The 21,153-nt window shown below is 39.4% G+C and overlaps 1 protein-coding gene across 1 annotated transcript in view; it reads left to right on the top strand.

Moving 5' to 3' along the window:
• LOC118080387 (collagen alpha-1(XXIII) chain) overlaps window positions 1-21,091 on the top strand; it is a 36,165-nt gene extending 15,074 nt beyond the window's left edge. The window contains exons 29-41 of the mRNA XM_035105584.2: window positions 324-413; window positions 1,548-1,598; window positions 3,204-3,269; window positions 4,549-4,575; window positions 6,332-6,358; window positions 7,536-7,607; window positions 7,712-7,765; window positions 8,763-8,789; window positions 9,575-9,628; window positions 11,022-11,108; window positions 12,040-12,102; window positions 13,656-13,694; window positions 14,601-21,091. Coding sequence (XP_034961475.2) covers window positions 324-413; window positions 1,548-1,598; window positions 3,204-3,269; window positions 4,549-4,575; window positions 6,332-6,358; window positions 7,536-7,607; window positions 7,712-7,765; window positions 8,763-8,789; window positions 9,575-9,628; window positions 11,022-11,108; window positions 12,040-12,102; window positions 13,656-13,694; window positions 14,601-14,654 — 711 coding nt within the window. The 3' untranslated portion in view covers window positions 14,655-21,091. The remainder of the gene's footprint in view (window positions 1-323; window positions 414-1,547; window positions 1,599-3,203; window positions 3,270-4,548; window positions 4,576-6,331; window positions 6,359-7,535; window positions 7,608-7,711; window positions 7,766-8,762; window positions 8,790-9,574; window positions 9,629-11,021; window positions 11,109-12,039; window positions 12,103-13,655; window positions 13,695-14,600) is intronic.
• The last annotated feature ends 62 nt before the right edge of the window (window positions 21,092-21,153 follow it).

A 21,153-nucleotide genomic window follows, 5' to 3' on the forward strand; every position in this document is an offset into this window, starting at 1 on the left:
CCAGAAGTGGCTTTGTCATGCTGGCCACATGACCTGGAAGCTATACGTTGGCTCCCTCGGCCAATAATGCGAGATGAGCGCGCAACCCCAGAGTCGGTCACGACTGGACCTTTACCTGTACCTAGAAACCTGTTAAAGGAAAGTGTCTGTCAGTATATGTGACCTGATTTTCCCTTCCCAACTCCGCCAACCCCTTTTCAGACTTCACAGACTACTGAATATGGAGGGCTACTTTGGATGCACACGTGCAGAATGTGTGTGTTCATAACTCTGAATCTATCTGGTGATGAGGGGGGGAAAACTGCTGTTCCTTTAAATTGTAGGGTCCGAAAGGATTGAAAGGAGACCAAGGAAACCCTGGAATAACGGGGGAGAGAGGAGAGACGGGAGAAATGGGCTTGTCTGGTCCACCGGTATGTCTGTCTTCAACATAGTTTGGGACTAGAAGGTTGCCATAGATGCTAATTACTAGAAAAAAAGTTAATTTTCACTTGTGTATGCTATATACCAGGGGCGTAAGAGCATAAGCATAAGAAAGAGAAACATAAGCCTTGCTCTATCAGGCCAAAGGCCCTTCTAGGTCCAGACTCCAGCATCCTGTTCTCTGAGTATCCAACTCAATTCCACTTGTGAATCTCTGACAGTGGAGGAAGAGCATAGCTACACTAGCTAGTAGCAGTTGATAGCTATATCCTCCATATGTTGTGCTACTCATATTTTAAAGCCGTTCGAGTTAGTGGCCATCACTGCCTCTTGTGGGAGCAATGTCCATGGTTTATCTGTGCGTTGCGTGAAAAAGTGCAGCACAATTCAACCCACACAGACTTCAATAAATGTGTCTTCAGAGGTTTTTTAAAAGACCAGAAGTGATTAAGCCATACTTAGGTCCCTGGGGTGGGGAGTTCCAAAAGCATGGAAGAGAGTCTAGTCCCCATTGCCTGACAGTCTGGCTCCTGCCTCCAAAGTCAATGCTTTGGCAGGCTCAGGCAGGTACAGGTGACTCTTTAGATAACACTGTCTCTTAATCATTTTATGTTTTATTCATATGCTAGCAGGATGGGAACTGCTTTTCTGCAGTGTTATGAACGTGAATCCTGGAGTCAAATTAGGGAGGTGAATTGTTTTGAGTCCTTCCTGGGAGTAAGGGTTGTGATTGGGTGGGAAGGAGCCATGTGACTGGCCTCACAGACATGGGTTGCAGGTGCATAGGCATCCGCATGAGATCTCACTATGAAGAAGTGGTTGATAGCAATTTATATAGATGGGACTTTCTACAAGAAACATGAAGAGTAACAAGCACATTGTATATAGCCATTTACAGTGTTGCCATGCTGCCTACTATTTCCTAGCACAGCTCAGCTAGAATTGCCAGGCATAGGAAAAATAATTCACCTTCCATTTGCCTGTAACTGACGCAATATCAGAGCCAAGAAAAGTTCAGCCCTGCAAGGAAAAACTCCCACCGAAAATTAATAGGTTACTATTCTACAAACTTTATATCTTAAAATATATCCTCAGACACCAGACTCTTTCTTTTTACTATTTAGGGCATTGATGGACCAAAAGGAGAACCTGGCGCTCCCTGTGAGAAGGATCTTGTAAGTTTTAAACATACTGAGAGTGACGTATGTTTTGTTTATCTGTTCTATTTAATTTATATCACCATTAAGAAATGATCACAATGCAAATACAAAGTAACACAGAGCCAATAGTAAAATATACTTTGAAATTCCCAAATCCGTTACATCATACAAATCAGCAGTAAGATGTGGTCTGTACAGCAAATCAAAAGATCCAAAAGTCCTTTGCCCAAACACTATTAGGAGGGGCACATTGTGTGAAGAGGTGCTCCGTAAGCAAATGATGAAACTGAATATTTGATATGAAACAGGACTTTTGCTTTCACTGAGACTCCACATTACAGGTTCCTGAATTTTTGCAACAAAATTTATACATGTTGTGACAGTCTTTACTTTTAATAGTGTTTTCAGAACCCAAATCAAAATGCATTCATTTGGAAATAAGTCTTGTTGATTTCAATGAGAATCACTTACCAATAAAGATCATGACCTAAAGACTGTTTCCTACAGGCCAGGAACTTTCTTCAACACAACAAGTATTATATATGTCTGTTGTTTTCTGCCTAAATTATCCGTGTACCCCAATACCTGTGTATAAATCAAATATATGGTAGGCTTTCCAGGGTGAAAAATTATCACATCTGATTCAAATTTAAATTGTTTGCCTAAGATACAGAAATGAGGTCAGAAGAGCAGCCTTAGAAATGGCCAAGAGAATAAATTTCAGTCTTGTGCCTGACTATAATTACTGTATAAGTTCTTGTATTCACAGACGGCACTTTCCTGAGTTCTAACTTGCATACAAACACTTACAACTTACAAACACTTGGTCACTTTCTGAATAAGAGGAACATTGTTTGTTTGTTTGTTTGTTCAATCAATCAATCAATCTAATGTATTCATCTGTGATCCAAACATAAACTTGCTATACCAAGAATGCATTGCCAGTATAGTGCCAAATTATGGTAATGAAATTATGATTTGTCTCATAGGAGATAAATTGTTTTAAACCTCAGAAGGGGTTTGTTTGTTTTTTACTATTAAGTCCAGACTCTGAACATACTGTGACACTTGCTTAAGACCTGTTTGAAATCAATGGGACTACAATTTGTTTTGTTGTGCTCTGAGACCTCACCTGTACTCACAGAGATTTTTTGAAAGCATTTTGGTAATTAGAGTGAAGGGTGGGCTTTGTCAGTCTCCAGTAAATCTTCATTAAACAAAAAACAAAAAACAAAACAAGCCTTATTTACATATGGTGACCATAAAGTGTACTAAACTTAAATACTGCCATCAGTTTTTATCCTATCTTACTCTCATAAAACAATATATGTTCAACATATTGGGTCCACTGTGTGGGCACAGCACCCAAATACAGAGCGTTTCCATAGGCTCTACTATAGCTCCCCGCTTGCTACCTCCCTCACCTGTGGCAATTGTGCACAAGCAATTTTTTTATTTAATGTTCTTAAAAAACATTTTTATTAATTGCTTTGTTCTCTATATTTCTTAAGAGCATTTTCATTCACCAATAATTTTTCATTCTAAATATGTTGTTTTTTTATAATGCCCGTACAAGTCTGCATTCTGTCAAGTCACTTCACTATGTAACAAAATCCATAGGTGCAGATTATAGCTGAACCAGGACCTCCTGGCGTTCCAGGTCTACCAGGTCCACCGGGCCCTATGGTAAGTCTTCTGTTTTAATACTCAGAGCAGATTGTGATATTTACCAAGTTACAATCTCTGTGACTCTAACCCAGACATCCCCAAACTGCGGCCCTCCAGATGTTTTGGACTACAACTCCCATGATCCCTAGCTAACAGGACCAGTGGTCAAGGATGATGGGAATTGTGGTCCAAAACATCTGGAGGGCCGAAGTTTGGGGATGCCTGTTCTAACCTATATAGGGAGGTTTATTTTGTGTGCAGATCAACAACTGTTGATGATCAGTGTACAAATCTAAAATACTTAGAGAAATCACTGCAATAAAATCATCTCAGTACTTTAGCAAATGAGATAATTTTATCGCTAATATTTTATCTACTTTTTCTGTGGAATAAGCATGGAATAACACCCTGCAGAGTTGGGAGCCAAAACAAAACAAAACCCCATAACAAGAGTTTCCAGGCAGCTATGAAATGATTCCTTGTGTGAAGTAAAACGCCACACTGCACACATTCAGGATAGATGCTGTGCTGAGAGCATGCCCAGAACAGCTAAGCTTCAGTAAGCTTGGATCCCAATATGCTCAGCAAGCATTTTACTGCTGACTCTAGTTGTTTGACAGGAAGGTTGATCCCACTGACTATATATAGGAGAGATCCAGATAGTCAAACTCTTCCTTTGATATAATTAGCCGTTGGATCAGATCCTAAACATTCCAGCAGATGGCAAGCCCATACCAGAGCATTGACTTGAGGAACATAAGTGGACTGTAAGAACTGTGGTGTGGTCATTTCAGCACATATCTGGGGAAGTGGAATTTGGGGGTGAATAAAAAGTGAGCAATGTACAGTGTTAAACATTTTCAGTCTTAAAATTTATTTCTCTTAGTTACAACTGTTTGAATGTGGACATTTGTAGTGACACACATATTGGTGATCACAGATTTGTAAGACATTTTCCAGAAAAGAATGCACATTGCCATAGGAAGTATATTTATGGATATTTGGCGGGGGGCGGTGAAGTCAGGGTAGGCTCCCTTCTACAAGTTTAGAATCCCTGACTTCATTATACATAATCAGATCAGTTAGATCAAACTTTTCTTTTGTTTAGATTGGGGTGGGATTGTTTTTTTAACCCATGATAATGGGGTGGGGTGGGGTGGGGGGTGGGATACAAACAAATGTATTCAAGAGGAAGTTTGATAGCTGTGTGTACAACTTTGTGAGAGGAGTGGTACATGAAATATGTGTTAGGATACTTTAAGCATTCTTTAACAAAAGGAACTATTGCTGTCTTTAGGGTCCTCAAGGAATACAGGGGCATAAGGTGAGTCTAATACCTAAATGCCATGTGGTTTTTCCAACCTACATTAAATATCTTTTTTTTATTAAAGATTTTCTCATGGCATAGTAATATGTGCCCTTGCTTGAAAATCTGCTATTTTACTTCTTGCTGAATATAATTTATTCATCTTATTAAATTATATTGTTGCCACAGGATACATACTTGAGCCTATCCCTACAGATTTCTTGGGAAAGGGAATGTTATCCTTCCCTTTCTTCCTTCAGTTATTTCTAATGTTAAAGCAAATACCGGTAACTTTTGCATCTGCCTTAGTCCATTAATGATGCTTGATACTATTTTCTCTTGTAATTATTGTCCAGTGGCACCTTAGAGACCAACTAAGTTTGTTCTGGGTATAAGCTTTCATGGGCATGCTTATACCCAGAACAAACTTAGTTGGTTTCTAAGGTGCTACTGGACAATTTTTTATTTTGTTGTTGTTGTTTAGTTGTTTAGTCGTGTCCGACTCTTTTTTATTTATTTCTTGTAATTATTAATCTTTTAAAAAAATTAAGGGGAGATATATTGATCAGTTAATCCTTTTGAATATTGGCCAAAATACTGCATCGTTGCCTACTTCAACAGGTAGGCAAACTAAAAGTTGACAAATAAATGACAAGTAACCTCAAGAACATGCTGAGACATTTCGCTTCACTGTTTCCTAGACCTTCCATGATTTTGTGTCCTCAGCATGTCAGTCACCTTCTGGCTGTTCAAACTCCCTTAAGAGTTGCCATTTATTGACACTATTTTTAAAACATTTACTGTTAAATTTTATAATACAAATGGGACATGACAGGAGCAACCGGTTTTGCTCTTCACTTGTTTTCCCTGTTCATATTTAAAGAAAGGGAAGGGGTAGGATGTAATTTTTTAATGACAAGATTCAGAAAAGATGAAGTGAATGGACCACTTTGCCTCTCATCCCCATTTTTCCCAGAGCAGTGAGGTATGGCAGGGCCAGGATTCAGCTCCCTTTACCAACCAATCTATTTTGATAAAAAATTAAACACACAGCTCACTTTAGAGATGAACAAACATGGCTTCCCCCTGGTTTTTCTCACTTGGCTTTAGAAGTTGATATTTCTGTCTGAAAGGAAAGTTTCCATGCTCAAAGCTTCCTTCCACACTGAAATATAACCAGGGCCAGCCCTACGGCAAGGCTGGGTGGCGCAGGGAGCCGGGCCGCCAGGGGGGCGCCACGCTGCGGGCGCTGGGAAATGGGGTGGGGAGGGGCGCAGGAGGGATCTTCGCACCACGGCACCCGGGCGCCAGATATGCTTAAGACAGCCCTGAATATAATGTAGATTTCTAAAGAAAAATGCAATGGGTTATATGGTTTAATCTTAAAGAATACTTTTAGAATGATAACTTAAAGACGTGCACCATTCACCAAAACCTGGTGTAGAACAACTGCATTTAAAGTTCTAGCTTTGTGCCTTATTCTTTTCAGGCTATAGGTTGGCGAGTAACATACTAAGATGACAGCATTCTAAAAAAGAGAAAGAAAAACAGTTAGCCCCGTCTACTGTAGACTGTAGCCACATCCCCTGAATTATGCAGGCATGTTTGCATGAGTAGCTTCTGTTTCTCTCTACATCTAAAAAAAATGCCTGAAAGATAAATATAATTGCACAAACATTGAGGATTTGAGAATAAGGCTTGAATTACAGATCAACTCCCCCCCCCAACCTCCCTTGTATTTTCTTTTTTCATATGCATCATTGATATCTTGCAGGGTCCTCAAGGAATTCAAGGACACAAGGTGGGTCGCTAAAATTGTGCACACAATTTATGAATTGAACTGGAACTGAGCACAAGGACAAACCACTTTGACCACTGAAGACTAACTAAGCTTTTCCTAGAGCAATTAGGCAGAATGAGACAACCAGCTCTGTCAGCAGATGCTGGGAGGCAGTGGGGTCAGCCTCCCATGTTATTTTCACCCAAGGCCCCTGGCCTTACCCTTCTGTTGGAAGACTGTGCACCACACAGCCTTTCCCATACCCTTAGCCTATTTCATTGCCAGTACTGAAGTAAGATTAAGCTGCAAGTCCAGTCAGCATCTGTACATGGAATGGGGAGGTGGGATGCCATCTTGTCCTTCAGCTCGGGAAGCGAAATGTCTTGGGCCAACCCCAACTTAGAGCACACCAGTACAAAAGATTTATTTCAGGCAGATAGATATAAGAACCCAACATAGGTTGAGATCTAAAGCTCCAGGAGAAGACATGAGCCCAGTGGAGATTTATAAGATAAGACCGGATTTCTGGTCACCCATTTTTGCAAAACTGTTTTCATATATTAACAGCTCAGGTTGCATACCAGAAGGGTGGAAGCTGAGTATAATTGCCCCAATATATAAAAAGGGTGATGATATAGGTTGAGATCTTTCGGTCACTGCCCAGTCTACCAACAGTCAAATTCCTTTCTGATTCAAACCATGTGAGTTTCAGAAACTAAGCAAGAATTCAGGAATGGAATTATACTATTCATAACTCATACCTTTGGTTTGAAATTTTCTTATGCAATCTATTTTAATATATATATATATATATATACTTGTATAACTTTATATAAGCAAATAAAGGGTATGTTTGCACTTGCCCTTTCGCACACAATTGCTGCTGCTGCTGTTACCAAGATCAGTGTTTCATTGTTCTACTATCTCTCCCCACCCCGCAATCTCTTGTTCCTCTGTAAACAGGTACAAAGGCTGATAGTGTGTACTCTTGGTCTGGTGCATTATTATAATAGGGAGCTTTTATTTGTATGTTGACTTGCATTTCCTTTAGTATTTTTAAAAGATACCTTGAGTAAAATTTTGATAACATGAAACTTCATTTTAACTTAATTGAAAAAAATGAAATAGGCATAAAGCAAGTGATTTTTTAAAAAACCAACTAGTTGAAACCCTAATAAATGTATTTGTTTTTATGCAGGGCTCAGATGGTGCAAAGGGTGCAAAAGGTGAAAGTGGTCATAAAGGTGAAAAAGGTGTCCCTGGGCCACATGTGAGTAGTAGTATAAAATCTGCAACATCCTTGTGCTTCATCTGAAGAGATGCTTTAATAGCAATTTTCCAAGCCTTTTTCTAGTAGCTTTCTTTTCTCTCTAGGGTGCTGCTGGTACTCCTGGGCTTATCGGTTTACCAGGCACCAAAGGGGAGAAGGTAAGAATGCATATAGATCTGCTATGGGAAATGGGTTAACGCATTCATCCACCACAGTCCTCCAAAGGGATACGAAATGACTCATAACTGTACTTTTTTATTTGAAAGTACTACATTTTAATGAGGCAGAAAGCTTCTGTGTTACATAAAAGTTCCTTACAGGCAAACTTAAATTGTTTTCTAAGTATTATTGTAATGGTAGAGAATTTGATAAGAATAGTTACTGTGCCCTACATGGAAATTTTAAACAGATTTCGGACACCTTTTTGAAACCCCATAATTATTGTGTGGTCTTTTTCTCAGACACTTCCCATCGGTGTTGCAGAGAGTTGCAGCAGTGATCATTCTGATCATCTGCTTACAGTAAAAGTGCATGTCCAAACTATAGACCTCATATATGAGTCAGTGGTGAAATTCTGCAGTTTTCTGTTTTGTTTTGTTTTTTAAACGATCCGTCTGTGGAAATGGAAAAAGTGGAAAATGGAAAAACAACAACACAATAATAGTATTTCCTTTTTGGTTGTTTTGTGTTACTAAAATTACAGAAGTTCTGTTAAAAGAAAAATATGTGTGTTGTCCATATGCTGTACACTGGGGCCAGAACCCAGTCAGCAAAGCACTTTTAACACTTGCGGATTTCAGTGGGAGGGAGCTAGGTATCTGCTTAACATAAATGTAACCCACTTAACATGGGGAGAAATTCAACAACGCACTAAGGCAGTTGTTGCTCCATCAGGGGAAGCATTTTGGCTTAACAGACAGAATGATATCCTCCCTCTGTGTGCTGTTGTGGATGTTATCCCAACCACCCCCACCTCCAAGACAATTTCAGGGCAGCACTGAAATTGTTTGTACAGGGTGCGAAGACGAGAAGCCCCATTTCACAAGCATAAATCCTTGCACAGGACTTCCTCTGACGGGACCCATTAGCTGAATCCTGCCCATGGTTTCCCACTCTCACCAGTTCACTGTCTCTATTTCTTTCTCTTAACCCTAGGGAAAGCCAGGGGAACCAGGATTAGATGTAAGTAATGACTATACTATCTATACTATCAATATGTCAGCAAACAATGCAGGAAGCAATTAAACATAATTTTTCATGTTATAAATGATTAGTAGAGGGAGGGGTCATGACTGTGTGGCAGGGCGAATGCTTTCATCTCAGGTTAAGATTCGCCTTTCCTGGCCAAGGGTCTCTGGTTGCATAGTCAGAAACAACTTCCACCAGCAATCCTAGAGAGTCCCTTGCAATCATAACAGATGCTAGTACTGCTGAGGTGGACCTATTGCCTGATTTGGGGTGGAACTGCACTTGTCGCACTGCAGAGCAATGAACCACTGACAAAGGGAAACTGCCACTGAACCTTATAGAATGTTCACTTCAATAACGTTTAGAAGGTCAATGTAGATCCAGCCTTGGTTTATACAGTACCAATGTGAAAGAGGTGTCCCTGGGCCATGTGTGAGTAGTAGTATAAGATCTGCAACATCCTTGTGCTTCATCAGAATAAATGTTTTAATAGCAATATCCCGAGTGATATTTTTTTGCACTTGTTGTGAATCACAGCCTAGCTTTGTTTTTAATGCTGAACTTTATAAATGGTGTTTGTATGAGGAAGACTGGGATGCAAGAAATAAACAAACAGTACTAGTACAAAACATGTGCATACTTTTTTTCAGAAAATGTTTCATTGTCTCAATTCATAGTGGTTGCTTTTTTAAAAACAACAACAATCTTGTTTTTCCTTTTCCTCATTACCAGAACTATTTGGCACTAAACACATACTTTTTTCCATGTTGCTCTTATAGGGTTTCCCAGGCCTAAGAGGAGAAAAAGGAGAAAAAAGTGAGAGAGGAGAAAAGGTCTGTATTGCTTCTGATGCACTAAACTAAATGTCTGCCTCAAATTCATCTGTTCACACACAAAAATTCCATACTCAGACAACATCCCCTAAAATAAATGTTGGCCCTCATCTACATAAATGGTACTAGATATCACTAGATGACTTGTCATTATATATAATGACAACCTTACTATATGCTTGTGAAACATGGACCACTTATAAACGCCATCTCCAACTCCTCGAAAGATTCCATCATCGGTGTCTCCGAAAAATTTTACACATCACTTGGGAAGACAGGCGAACTAATACCAGTGTACTGGAAGAAGCAAAGACCACCAGTGTTGAAGCAATGATTCTTCAACATCAACTTCGTTGGACTGGTCATGTTGTGCGGATGCTGATGATCGTCTCCCAAAGCAACTACTCTATTCCAAACTTAAAAATGGAAAGCATAATGCTGGTGGTCAACAAAAGAGGTTTAAAAACTGTCTCAAGGCAAATCTTTAAAAATGTAGTATAAACACTGACAACTGGGAAACACTGGCCTGTGAGCGCTCCAGTTGGAGAAAAAGCCTTTACGTAAGGGAGAAATGGAGGACGCAAGGGAGAAATGTACTAAGAGGAAGGCACGCTTGGCAAATCCACACCGTGATCAACTCCCGCCTGGAAACCAATGTCCCCACTGTGGAAGGACGTGTGGATCCAGAATTGGCCTCCACAGTCACTTACGAACCCATTGTTAAAACCGTGTTTATGGAAGACAATCTTACTTGGCTATGAGTGATCGCCAAAGAAGAAGAAGAAGAAATATTATTTTAATACTGGAGATCTATTAACTGAACAGGGCCATATATTTCACCTTTAATCTTTGAGGACAGGGGAGCCCAACTATATCTTGTTCAATTGAAGCTAGTTCAAATTTGCCGAAATAGTACCGGTATGTGGTCATGTGCCAGATTTTGTAGGTGAATACATATGCAAGGCAAAAGTATAAAGCATTATGAGCAGTAACCAGGTTTGTTCTTGGTGTCCCACTTTGCTTTTCTCCTGCTCCTTATTCTGCTGCCATGCTGCCAAGAGCAAAACCATAGTCTGGCTAAGCACTACATCCAAACCCAGGCAGCTTAGTAGTTGGCTGCTCACCAAATGAACCATGAGTGCTAACCAAGGTTTGTTCTTAAGTGACTACTCATGGGCTGCATTCACATAGCAGGTTATTCCTTCTTTCTAGTGCTTCCCTGTTAATTTCTGTATTATATTTGAGCTTTTACATGATATATAAGCCACTTATATAAATCTAACACAATGCAAACAGGTGGACGCTAAATTCAGGACTTTGCAAACAAGTGGTATTTCTCTCACTCCAGTCTTTCAGATTATAAAAGAGCTTTGATTTTTCTGTTGTGTCACAGGGAGAAAGAGGACTTCCAGGTAGAAAAGGAGCAAAAGGGCAAAAGGGAGAGCCAGGGCCGCCTGGATTGGATCAGCCTTGTCCAGTGGTATGGTTTGATATTGCTGGGAATATATGTTTGCTTTAAATTATCTCTGTTGCTTTTTGACATCTGAAGCACAAAATGGTTTCTGGAGGTAGACTCCCTTGAATTTGGATAACGGGAGAAGGCCAATAGTTCAATTTCACTGGCCTTTCTTTTTATCATGATGCTGGAATGTCACTTTCTTGCCATACAGCTTTTAGGGTAGACACAAAGTGGGAAAGGCACCTCATATGCGAATCAGCAATCAAAGAAAGGAACCCATGAAAAAACAAAGTGACTGCTCGCTGAGCTTAACAGTAGGAAGACAGAACAGAAACCAAGCACACAATAGGCAGAAACAGATGATTCGTTCTTCAAGCCAGTTTTAATTTATTTCAGTCCTGTATATAGGCAGTGACCATTTTTGGCATGTCCAATACAATATGTGCGCAACCACGTGCGACATGCCAAACCCAGAAGTGAGCAAAAAAATCAAAAGGGGCGGAACGGGGTGGGGCAGCCTTAAATATCTTGAATGTAATGGACAGGCATGCGGGAGTCACATGCCAGTGGGTGAGCCCACAGACGAAAATTGTTGGAGCGATGGATGTGACTCTTACATTAGGCTGCATTTTGGCCATGCAAAAGTCAGAGGTCCTACACACACCTGTCTATCCTACCTCCAGGCAAGTAAGAGGCATTTTTACAGTTGAAGGACTCAAGGAAAGCAGCCCAGGAGGGTGTGGCACAGGGGCAGTGAGGGGTGTGGCCTGCGGAGAGTACAAAGGGCCGGATAAGGGAGGTCTGGAGGGCCACATTTGCCCTCCAGGTCGGAGATCCCCCATGCTTAATGTTTCTGTAAGCTTCTGAATTATTTCTTTACTTTTTTCTGTTCCTTCTTTCCTTTTTCTTTCTTATTAACTTTTCTGTATATTTCTCCATTTTCAATTAACAGTTCATTTTTAAAGGGGAGCCAGGTTTACCTGAACTGGATGGTGTGGATATGCTCTGCCCTTTGGTATAGTATTCCCCCCCCCTTTCTTTCTTCTTTTGCATGACTTTTTCTGCATAACTTAAGCCTTTTCTTGCATAGCATAGTCTTTTTTCTACATTCTCCCTTCCTTTCCCTCTGGAACCTCCATTCTTCTATATGAAAATGTGGCCAGAATTTGTCATGTGTCTGTATGACTTGTGAAAGACCAAAAGTTGTACAGACATATGGAAGAACTGGCATTTCACAAGCCAGGGCACGCTCCAGTTCATTCCATCCAGATTCATGCCACATTGTGAAACTAAATGCTTATAAATTCTTAATTCTAGAGTCTGGCTTTGTAGCCAAAGGTGTGTCTATACTTCTGGCTACTATAAGCTTAGCAAGTTGTATGCATGGACCAGGCAGTTAAATACCTGGAAGGACGGAGGGAGGAAAACTTTTTTAAATTGATATGAATTTGCACAAATATTTAATATGTGTGTGTCATTCAGCCACATATTCCTGGATGTCATGGGGTTTGAAACACATGTTCTTTGTGCAAATAAGTTTGAGTAGTTTTAGAGTGCACAGGTTGAAATCAACAGCTATGCCTATTTATGTATCTGATGCCACAAATGATTTTAACACTTGTTATGTAAAGCACTCTCCCTGTCTTGTGACTTCTGAATGAATGGCCTTGCATACATTATCACATCAGCCAATCCCATAGGCTAGAGTTATTCTGATGTTGTGAGCCTATTCCACCCCACTCAAGAGCATTGCTGGATCTATACAAAAATAAAAAATGCTATTAAAATGCTATGGAGTGCTGGGGGAAAGCTCTCAAGGTAATCTGCCATTGACTTTAGATTTTGCTCTACAGCACCATCTAGTGTCACATTTTTATAATGTGTTGTTAACGTTATAAATTGACCTGTGTAGCTGAGTCGCAAGAAAGAAAATGCTTTGCAAGCAAGGAAAGTCTTTTACAATTGATAGGCAGAAACTAAACCTGGAAACAGTATGGATAATATGAAAAGAATGCTTCACCTAGGATAGGTAGGGAGGATGTTTATGCCTCTGCTTGTCCATTGACAATGTACTTCCCATTTTGAAAGACAGCCATTCACCAGTCAGTGTCCTGTGTCACAGAGTTGAGCTTAGAGATACTGTCTGAGAGATTGCCTGAAATAATTTTACTTACCGGTATTTTGGTATTGAGTTTATCCTTATACAGTATAGCTCTTTCCTCCCTTCATCAAACTTATATTACAGCATAAAACAAAACATCTTAAAATCAAAGAACTAAATTTGCTTTAATGCAGAGAGCTGGTGAATTTTTTAAGCAATTGTTTATGAACTCGAGAAATTATTTTATTTGTACATGGAATGTGATTTGTTCCTACATACCTACTTTTCAAACACAGCACATGGTTTTTGGATGGATATTTCCAATACATCTATGGTAATGGTAGGTCTTGCAGATCCATTATAAATGAAGGGTGTGCGTGTGTGCGTGTGTGCGTGTGTGTGTGTGTTGCTGTTACGATTCACTTGGTGCTTTCCAAGAATACAAAATTGTTACTTACTTTTTGCAGGGACCAGATGGATTACCAGTACCAGGATGTTGGCACAAGGTATTGTACCCTACCTTTTTCTACCATTTTCTCTTTGGCTTGAATTAAGATTGTTGCTTGGCAAGAGTAATAGCATGGAACTAATACATAATAGAGCTATTTTGTAAAGGAAAAGGGGGGGAAATGGGAGAAAATGAACTCAGGCAAATGTAGATATCTTTGCTAAATACCCGCATATTAATATAGCCATCATAGAGGGATTAGCTCAAAGAGACAAAAAACTCAGCATTTTGCTTATGAAATTATAACTAACATTAATTGGTCAGGAAACATAACAACTTAATCCTGCTTGATTCTTTCTTCTTGATTCTCTGCCTGGCAAATAAATCTGGTTTTATTTCCATTTTAATGCTGGCTTTGCATCTTGCTTTCATGTCTGCATTATGTTATATATGATAAATGATCGAAGTCAGCAATGTCTCCAAATAGTTGCAAACACTGTCTCACAGTAGATGAGAGTGTGATGCATGCTATGCCCGTGTGTGTATTTTTAAAAACATGTTTGTGTTCTTTTACAGTGATCCTCCAAGCATGGACTGTGTAAATAATAGTGTGATATATTTTGATCTTTTTCTAATTTTTATACAAAAAAGAGGGGGGAAGTCACAAAAAACCCAATAACTCTTCAACAGTAATATATTGATCTTTTCATACTGGATGTTTTCATGTATGGATTTTAAAAGATATAAACTTTTCCAAGGCCCATAGGACAAACGTACATAACCAACAACTATTTTATAACTGGACACTCTGAAATGATTGGGAATGATTGCTACTTGCTGCTAACACTACCGTGTGGAATAACAGCACTGAAAAAGTGTGCCTTGTGTGCCTTATTGCATGGGAGAAGGAACTTCCCCTCTTCTCAACCGATGGCTTTCAACTCTGCAATTCTGTTGCACATAGTCACAGATGGAAACGGAGGAGAAAACGAGAAAGAAAAAGAAGCTGCAGCCTTAGAAATGAGACAAAAAGTGGCTTACAGATGAATGTAGGAGGAACCGCCAACCCAGAAATACAAGACAAACGTAACCACACATGCTGCTACGTACCTCCACCTTGAAGAAAACAGTTACGTTCTTGGTTGTTATGATCACCTCTGTCACCTGTGGCGGCCTTTTCCACATGTAGAAAACTTTGTCACCAGGAGAACCTCTGCTTAGCATTCTACAATCTGTGACTTAAAGTGGGTTGATTCTCTTGCAGAACTTTTGTTATTACTGCAGAATTGGAAAAAACTTGTAGTGCCTCACATACCATACAGACCACACACAAACAAACAAACACACAGAGGAAACAGTACAATATTCATCTCAGTTTTACAGATTTGGAGCATGACACCAGTGCTGATCAAAACCTCTTCCATAGCCACAGTCCATGAGTGCCAACTCATGTTTGCAAACTGGGAAGGGATTCCTGTGTATGAAGTCCAGTGCTTGCTTCCCTGAATTGGCAGGGCTTGCCATATCAATACTGATAAACTGGAGCTCTGCTTTTGTACTTTGCTCCCCCACTCCCATATGCAGAACCAAGTACAGAACTCAGGGGGGAGTATCTCCATTGGTGTGTAAGCACCTCCCAAATAAAACGACCTGTGGTCAGAAGTGCAGGAGTTCAATAATAGCATCAGTGATTGTTTGGTCACTTACTTGGTCATGGAAACAACTCTTTCAGTTTCAGTTCTCCAAAGTAAAGGTGTCTAGGAGAATCTCCATATTTTATGCAACAAACAAAGGTGCACCAGTGTTACATCAGTGACCCCTTACAGCAAAGCATAAAGTGAGAACAGGCACATTTCTTTAGCGTACCTGAGAACTTCTGGCCAAATCAAAACACAATGGCTACAAAAAGCATGGAACTCTAGCAATTGATTGGAATGCAGCTAGTCCCAGTGGATTGTGGGTATGAGCACAAATAAGAGGAGAAAATACTGCTAGTGGAGTATTTGGTATATTGGTATATTGAACAACAGCTTACTAATTTCAAGAACCTGAGCACATCGACACATAGCCTACCTTGAACCTATATTTGTAGCAATAAGCAATTTCATTTCAAGCAGCACAACCAACACTGTTCACCCATTTATGCAACTATATAATGCTCTATACCCCCCTTGTTGCCGTGCTGCCAATGGGATCACATACACACTCTTTGTTTACTTTAGGGATGGGGAGCCTGTAGCCATTCAGATGTTGCTGGACTGCAACCCAGTCATCTCAGGTTAGGGCAGATGGGGGCTGGAGTCCAACAGCATTTGGAAGGATACAGGTTAGCTTCCACCTGTTTGCTTCCTCTGTCAAACACCACACTGGCAAAACTGTCTTCACACTCCAGGTTTTGAATCTTTTATTTAGAAGGCCATGTTAACTAAAATGTTTCACAAGTATACAATGAGTATAGAAAAGGTTCTGGCAATGATGTTTTGATGCTGAGTGGATACTTGGATTGCTGAATATTAAAAGGAGACTGAGCATCCAGGAGGCATGCTACCTACAAGAAGTAAGGGCTACAAAACATGTTAGGTAGAAGTATATTGCTTGGAAGGTACTGAGGTAAATAGGGAGAGCAGCAGAAGTGGAGTTAATGGCCCTTCGCTCTGAAGAGCACCAATGTCTTCCATAGGGCAAGAAAGTAGGGCAATAAAAAGTTCACCTGGTCCTGCTGGTCTGACCACTGTGATAGCAGAAGTTGTTTGCCTTGGTCCTCTCTGTGTCTCACAGCTGTTAAAAGCACAGCAGCTCTCTATGAGTTGGCAAGCATAGTTGGGAGCAGTTGCAGAACTGACTGAGCAATGTTGACCCGTGGAAAGAGGTTACAGCTTCATGGAAGCGTTTGAACCCTTTCACCTCTGAACATTTAGCTAAGGCCTTATATGACAGTTTCCTCAGCATCGTGTTTGTTTGAACACCAGCAAGCAGTAACAATGATCAACTAGGCACAAAACTATTATGAAAGCTCACACATTTATAGGAACCAAGGGACATAATACTTCGTGGTTTGAACAAAACCTAGGAAGCCTGGATTTCCCTCTCCCATTTTATGTTGGTGCTAATTGGCTTCTTCCTAATTCAGAGTTTAAGCCCTCATTCCCAGAGATGGGATGCAATTCTATTCCAAAGTGCTGGATTGCGTTACTGATCAGAATTCAGATGTGTAAGGATGGCATGGTGCTCTCCGTTAGTGTAAGGTAGAAGAGGAGTTCTGGATTGCTATCCTCTGAATCTTTAGCAATAATGTATATTATTTCTATTATTACTACTTGTAAAGTCTTCTAGAAAAACTGCAGTTAATGCTTTAAACAGTGTACAATTCTTCACATGGTAGAAGATGCATACTATACACACAAAAATAGACTATAAAGTTAACATTGCTTCACTTGTTAACTACTTGGGTCACATATAAGATAGGTTTATTGTATGATTTCTGATGTCCATATGACATTTTGCTTTGTAATGATATTAGACTATTGTGTAAATGAAGAAAAACTACACTGACTTAAGAAAGAAACTAGATACTTAAAATTGTCAATTAAAATGCTGTTACCTTCCATACAAAAGACTAGCTTTCAAGGCTTCCTTGAAAGTCAAACAGCTGTGTGCATAGCTTTGTTTTCTGCATGTAATACTCTATTTACAGGTGGCAAAAACCAGTGGCAAGTCCATGGGCAGTAAAATCAACTCATTTCTTCCTCTACAGCATATCATTTCCTCCAAATCTTATCTCCTGGCAAAGTATTTCCCTGCAGTCTGTAGTGTTTGCTGAGTACATTGTATATCCATAGCTGCCAAGTTATCCCTTTTTTAAAGGGATTTTCCCTTATGCTGAATAGGCTTCCTCGCGAGAAAAGGGAAAACTTGGCAGCTATGTGTATATCTATCTAATTGCCATTCTGTTAATGTCATCCTTAGCAGAAGGAAAGGAAGCAAAAGGCTGGAGCATGTATGTGGTAGTGTGACAATAGTAATAATGCACAATTATAGCCCAAAAAAACTCCCATTTATTTTAAAAAAATTATGCCAAATCCCCTCATTGTTTTCAATTTTTGAAGTTCAGTTAGTAATTTACTGGCTTTGGCGGGGAGGGGGGCAAAGTTTCTGTGAGAGAACACTCAAAAAAGGCCACATGTATCCATGCCGTTCTGGATCACTACTTATGAATTTTAATACTGCTATACTATTTTATATATATATATTATATATATATATATTTTTGAGAAAATAGACAAATTACCTCTTCATCATTCTCTCTTATTAACAGCTGTCAGTGGCAGCACTGGAAAAACAAAATCCAGAAGAAATATTTAAAAGTACTTTTCATTTCTGAACTCTCTTTAAAAAACAACTATGTTGTTCATTAGCGCATTAAACCCATTTTTATTTGTGAGCCCTTGGCAAACTGTTTGGTGATAACATATTTGTAAAGAAAGAGCAACCTTCAGCAACAGTTATTTATTCAATTGTAGACAGCACCAAAGTGAGACTCCTTATAAAATGTGACTCCGCATCATCTATTGTTAGCAACGGCGTATTTTTCTTTCCCTTCCTCCAAGAAGCTCTAAGGCGATTTGGAAATATCTATAATAAGTAATTTAAAAGAACACATAGCATTATCTCATTCAGTCCACATAACTTTATGAGGCATAGGTTCCAACTCCCTGGGACCTTGGGTGCCTGAGCACCCACAAAATTCCCCATAAGAGGCTGGGCACCCACAAATTTTGGTGGCAGGTCCATGCACGCTGCATGGCAACCACGGCCCGGGCACCCATGTTGGCACTCCTGCTATGAGGTAAGTTAAAGGATTGTGAGTTGCCCAAGACCTGCTCCTAAGCTTCATAGTTCAAACCTTAGTCTATACCTATGGAATGCATGTCCGAGTGAATTCACTGAATATATTAGCAATGGGAGTCCTGTATGGGATGCTTCAGAACTGCATATTTTGTCTGCATATCATTTTTTTGGGTGGTGGCAGCAGGTACTGGCCTGGTTCAAAAATCATGTTATTCCCCTCCCTCTCTTCCCTTTGTCCTCCAGCACAGCTGCAAGGAAGAATCAGAAGCTTTGCTTCTGCATTAAATCTCTACACAGCAGCACCAAGATAGTTTGATCCATTTCTATTCACTTAAAGACATACTTCAGATCAGGAGTGAGGAACCTTTGGCCCTCCAGATGTTGCTGAACTACAGCTCCCACCATCACTAGCCATTGGCAGTGCTTACTAGGGCTGATGGGAGTTGTAGTTCTACATCTGAAAAGTCAAAGATCCTGTAACTCCTGCTTTCGATACCCATTTAAAATGCTTATTAGCACCACCTTTTCTAGCATTGGGAATTGTGGGAAATAACAGCTTTAAAGCCCTGAAAGGAATTAGGTAATTCCTTTCTAATAGAAATGCTCTATTTACTGTGCATAAGTACCAATTAAGATCACCCAATCACTACTAGCCATCAGAATAGTAGTGATTTGGTATTTTTAATCAGCACAGTATTTTAAAACATTGAAGATTACCAACATGGCTTCTTTATGTAAGAGGGCATTAATATGCTTTCAAAAGCACCAATCTTTTTAGTATGTGAAATAAAGACAATTTTGTTTTATGCTTTAAATTGCTCTTATTTTCAATGGAAATAGAAAGAATAGCCAGCATTCAATATTTTCATGTTGTTTTCAGTTTTTGATAATTTTCTAATTTTTCAAATTGATGCCTTAAAAAAGTGAAGGTTTGCACTATATGGTACTAAAACCCTTCCATAATTTGATTCCAAACGGCTAATTTTCATTTTCTGGGTGGGTTTGATTTCCAAAGATATATCCAGCAATGTGATTGATCAGTATCAGGATACAATAATTGAACATTTATTCACTATTGCCTCCTAAGCGATGTGTTTTTGCATGCTGAATAAACTGCATTCACATATATTGTTCATTTGGCAAAGTAGACAGTTGAATTGGAAAGCATCATTTTAGGTGGGGTGTGAAGCTCACATTTCTGCTGAGTTGAAATTATAATTGAAATAAGTGTAATCAGTAGGTATAATCTAATCAAAAGTAAATGGTAGAATTAAGCATAATGCACAGGCTTAAATCTCTTCCACTTAAAGAGATGAAACTTGAAAGTATTTCACCTTTGCTATATCATGCTGCATTTATCTCAGCAGAATGTTGTGCCACAGAACTGAAAAGCGATACTGTCAAAAATTTCAGTCTACTTCTAAATTGGCATTTTAAATATATATTGCTGCAACTATAAATATAGTTTGGCTCTGCCTCTTGTCTAATTCAATGTTTTGCTGTAAAAAAATGTGCAGTTTAAACCCACTGGTGCCCAAGTTTTAAGACAAATTACTGCTACTCATTGCACAGGCAGAAGCTGAACTACAGTGAACAATGTAATTCACTGCTCCACATACAGTACAATTTTGCTAACTTGCTTGTCTGCCTTGCAAAAACTGGGGCATGCTTCTACAGCCCTGGTCAGCAGTTTTCCTACGGGCCACTTAAGAGTGGGGAAGCAACGGCTATCAAGTTTTGTTGTCACAGATGCCACTTTCTGCATACCCCTTTCACCTCTACATTGACAACTGCAATATCTGTCAGGGGCCTGAATTTGGCCCAGGTGCCTCCACTTGCTGCCCCGTGTTTTACAGTGTGCTGAGCAACTACAATAACTATCAGAATGAGTCCTAGTAAACCAAGTACCCTTGACTTCAAATGAGAGCATAGGGCAATCCCCCCCCAAAAAAGCAGTTGGACTGCGTATCTTCTACTTTTTAAGTGAGATTCTAAGCAAAGAACAAAATACAACTTGTATTTTATATTCAGTAAAACTTAATCAGGAAGTATATATAGAAGCTGCATGAATGTGCAAATGAAGAGGTTGACACTCATAATTACCCATGGTAGTATCCAGTATTACAAACTGCGCATAGAAGTCTCCTTTTCATGCAAGTAATCTCATTCAGTAAGTAATAAGTAAAAGGGCTTTGAGAATTATGCCTCTTTCATGAATAATTTTGTGGAATGTATTTTACATGTTTTATATTGAAAAACTCTTCTGAGCTTCAATAAAATGTACGGTATAGCTTAAAGTTGGAAGGGAATATTTATGCAAAATGTTTAGTTGTCATTGATTACAACTTTATGTAAAATTTCTAACACGTACAAGCCAGAACAACTGCTATATTTAGTTGTACTATGGGGGAACAACTATTTTTAAAATGAAGGCATTAATACAGTATTATGAATTATTGAATAAAAATATAGACTTGTACTGATCTGTTTTGTAAATTTTACAACAGGCGCTGCACAGTTTGGCAGTGTTCCCATTGTTTTGTGCTTTGATTTGTAGTAAGACTTGATATTTGAACCATTTTAGAATAAACTGCTTCTTGTACAGATTGTTTTTACTATGTTGTGAATTATATACCTGCAAGATTTCTAACCAGAGCTATAAAACAATC

Source organism: Zootoca vivipara, chromosome 2, assembly GCF_963506605.1.
Source record: "Zootoca vivipara chromosome 2, rZooViv1.1, whole genome shotgun sequence".
NCBI classification, from domain to species: Eukaryota; Metazoa; Chordata; class Lepidosauria; order Squamata; family Lacertidae; genus Zootoca; species Zootoca vivipara.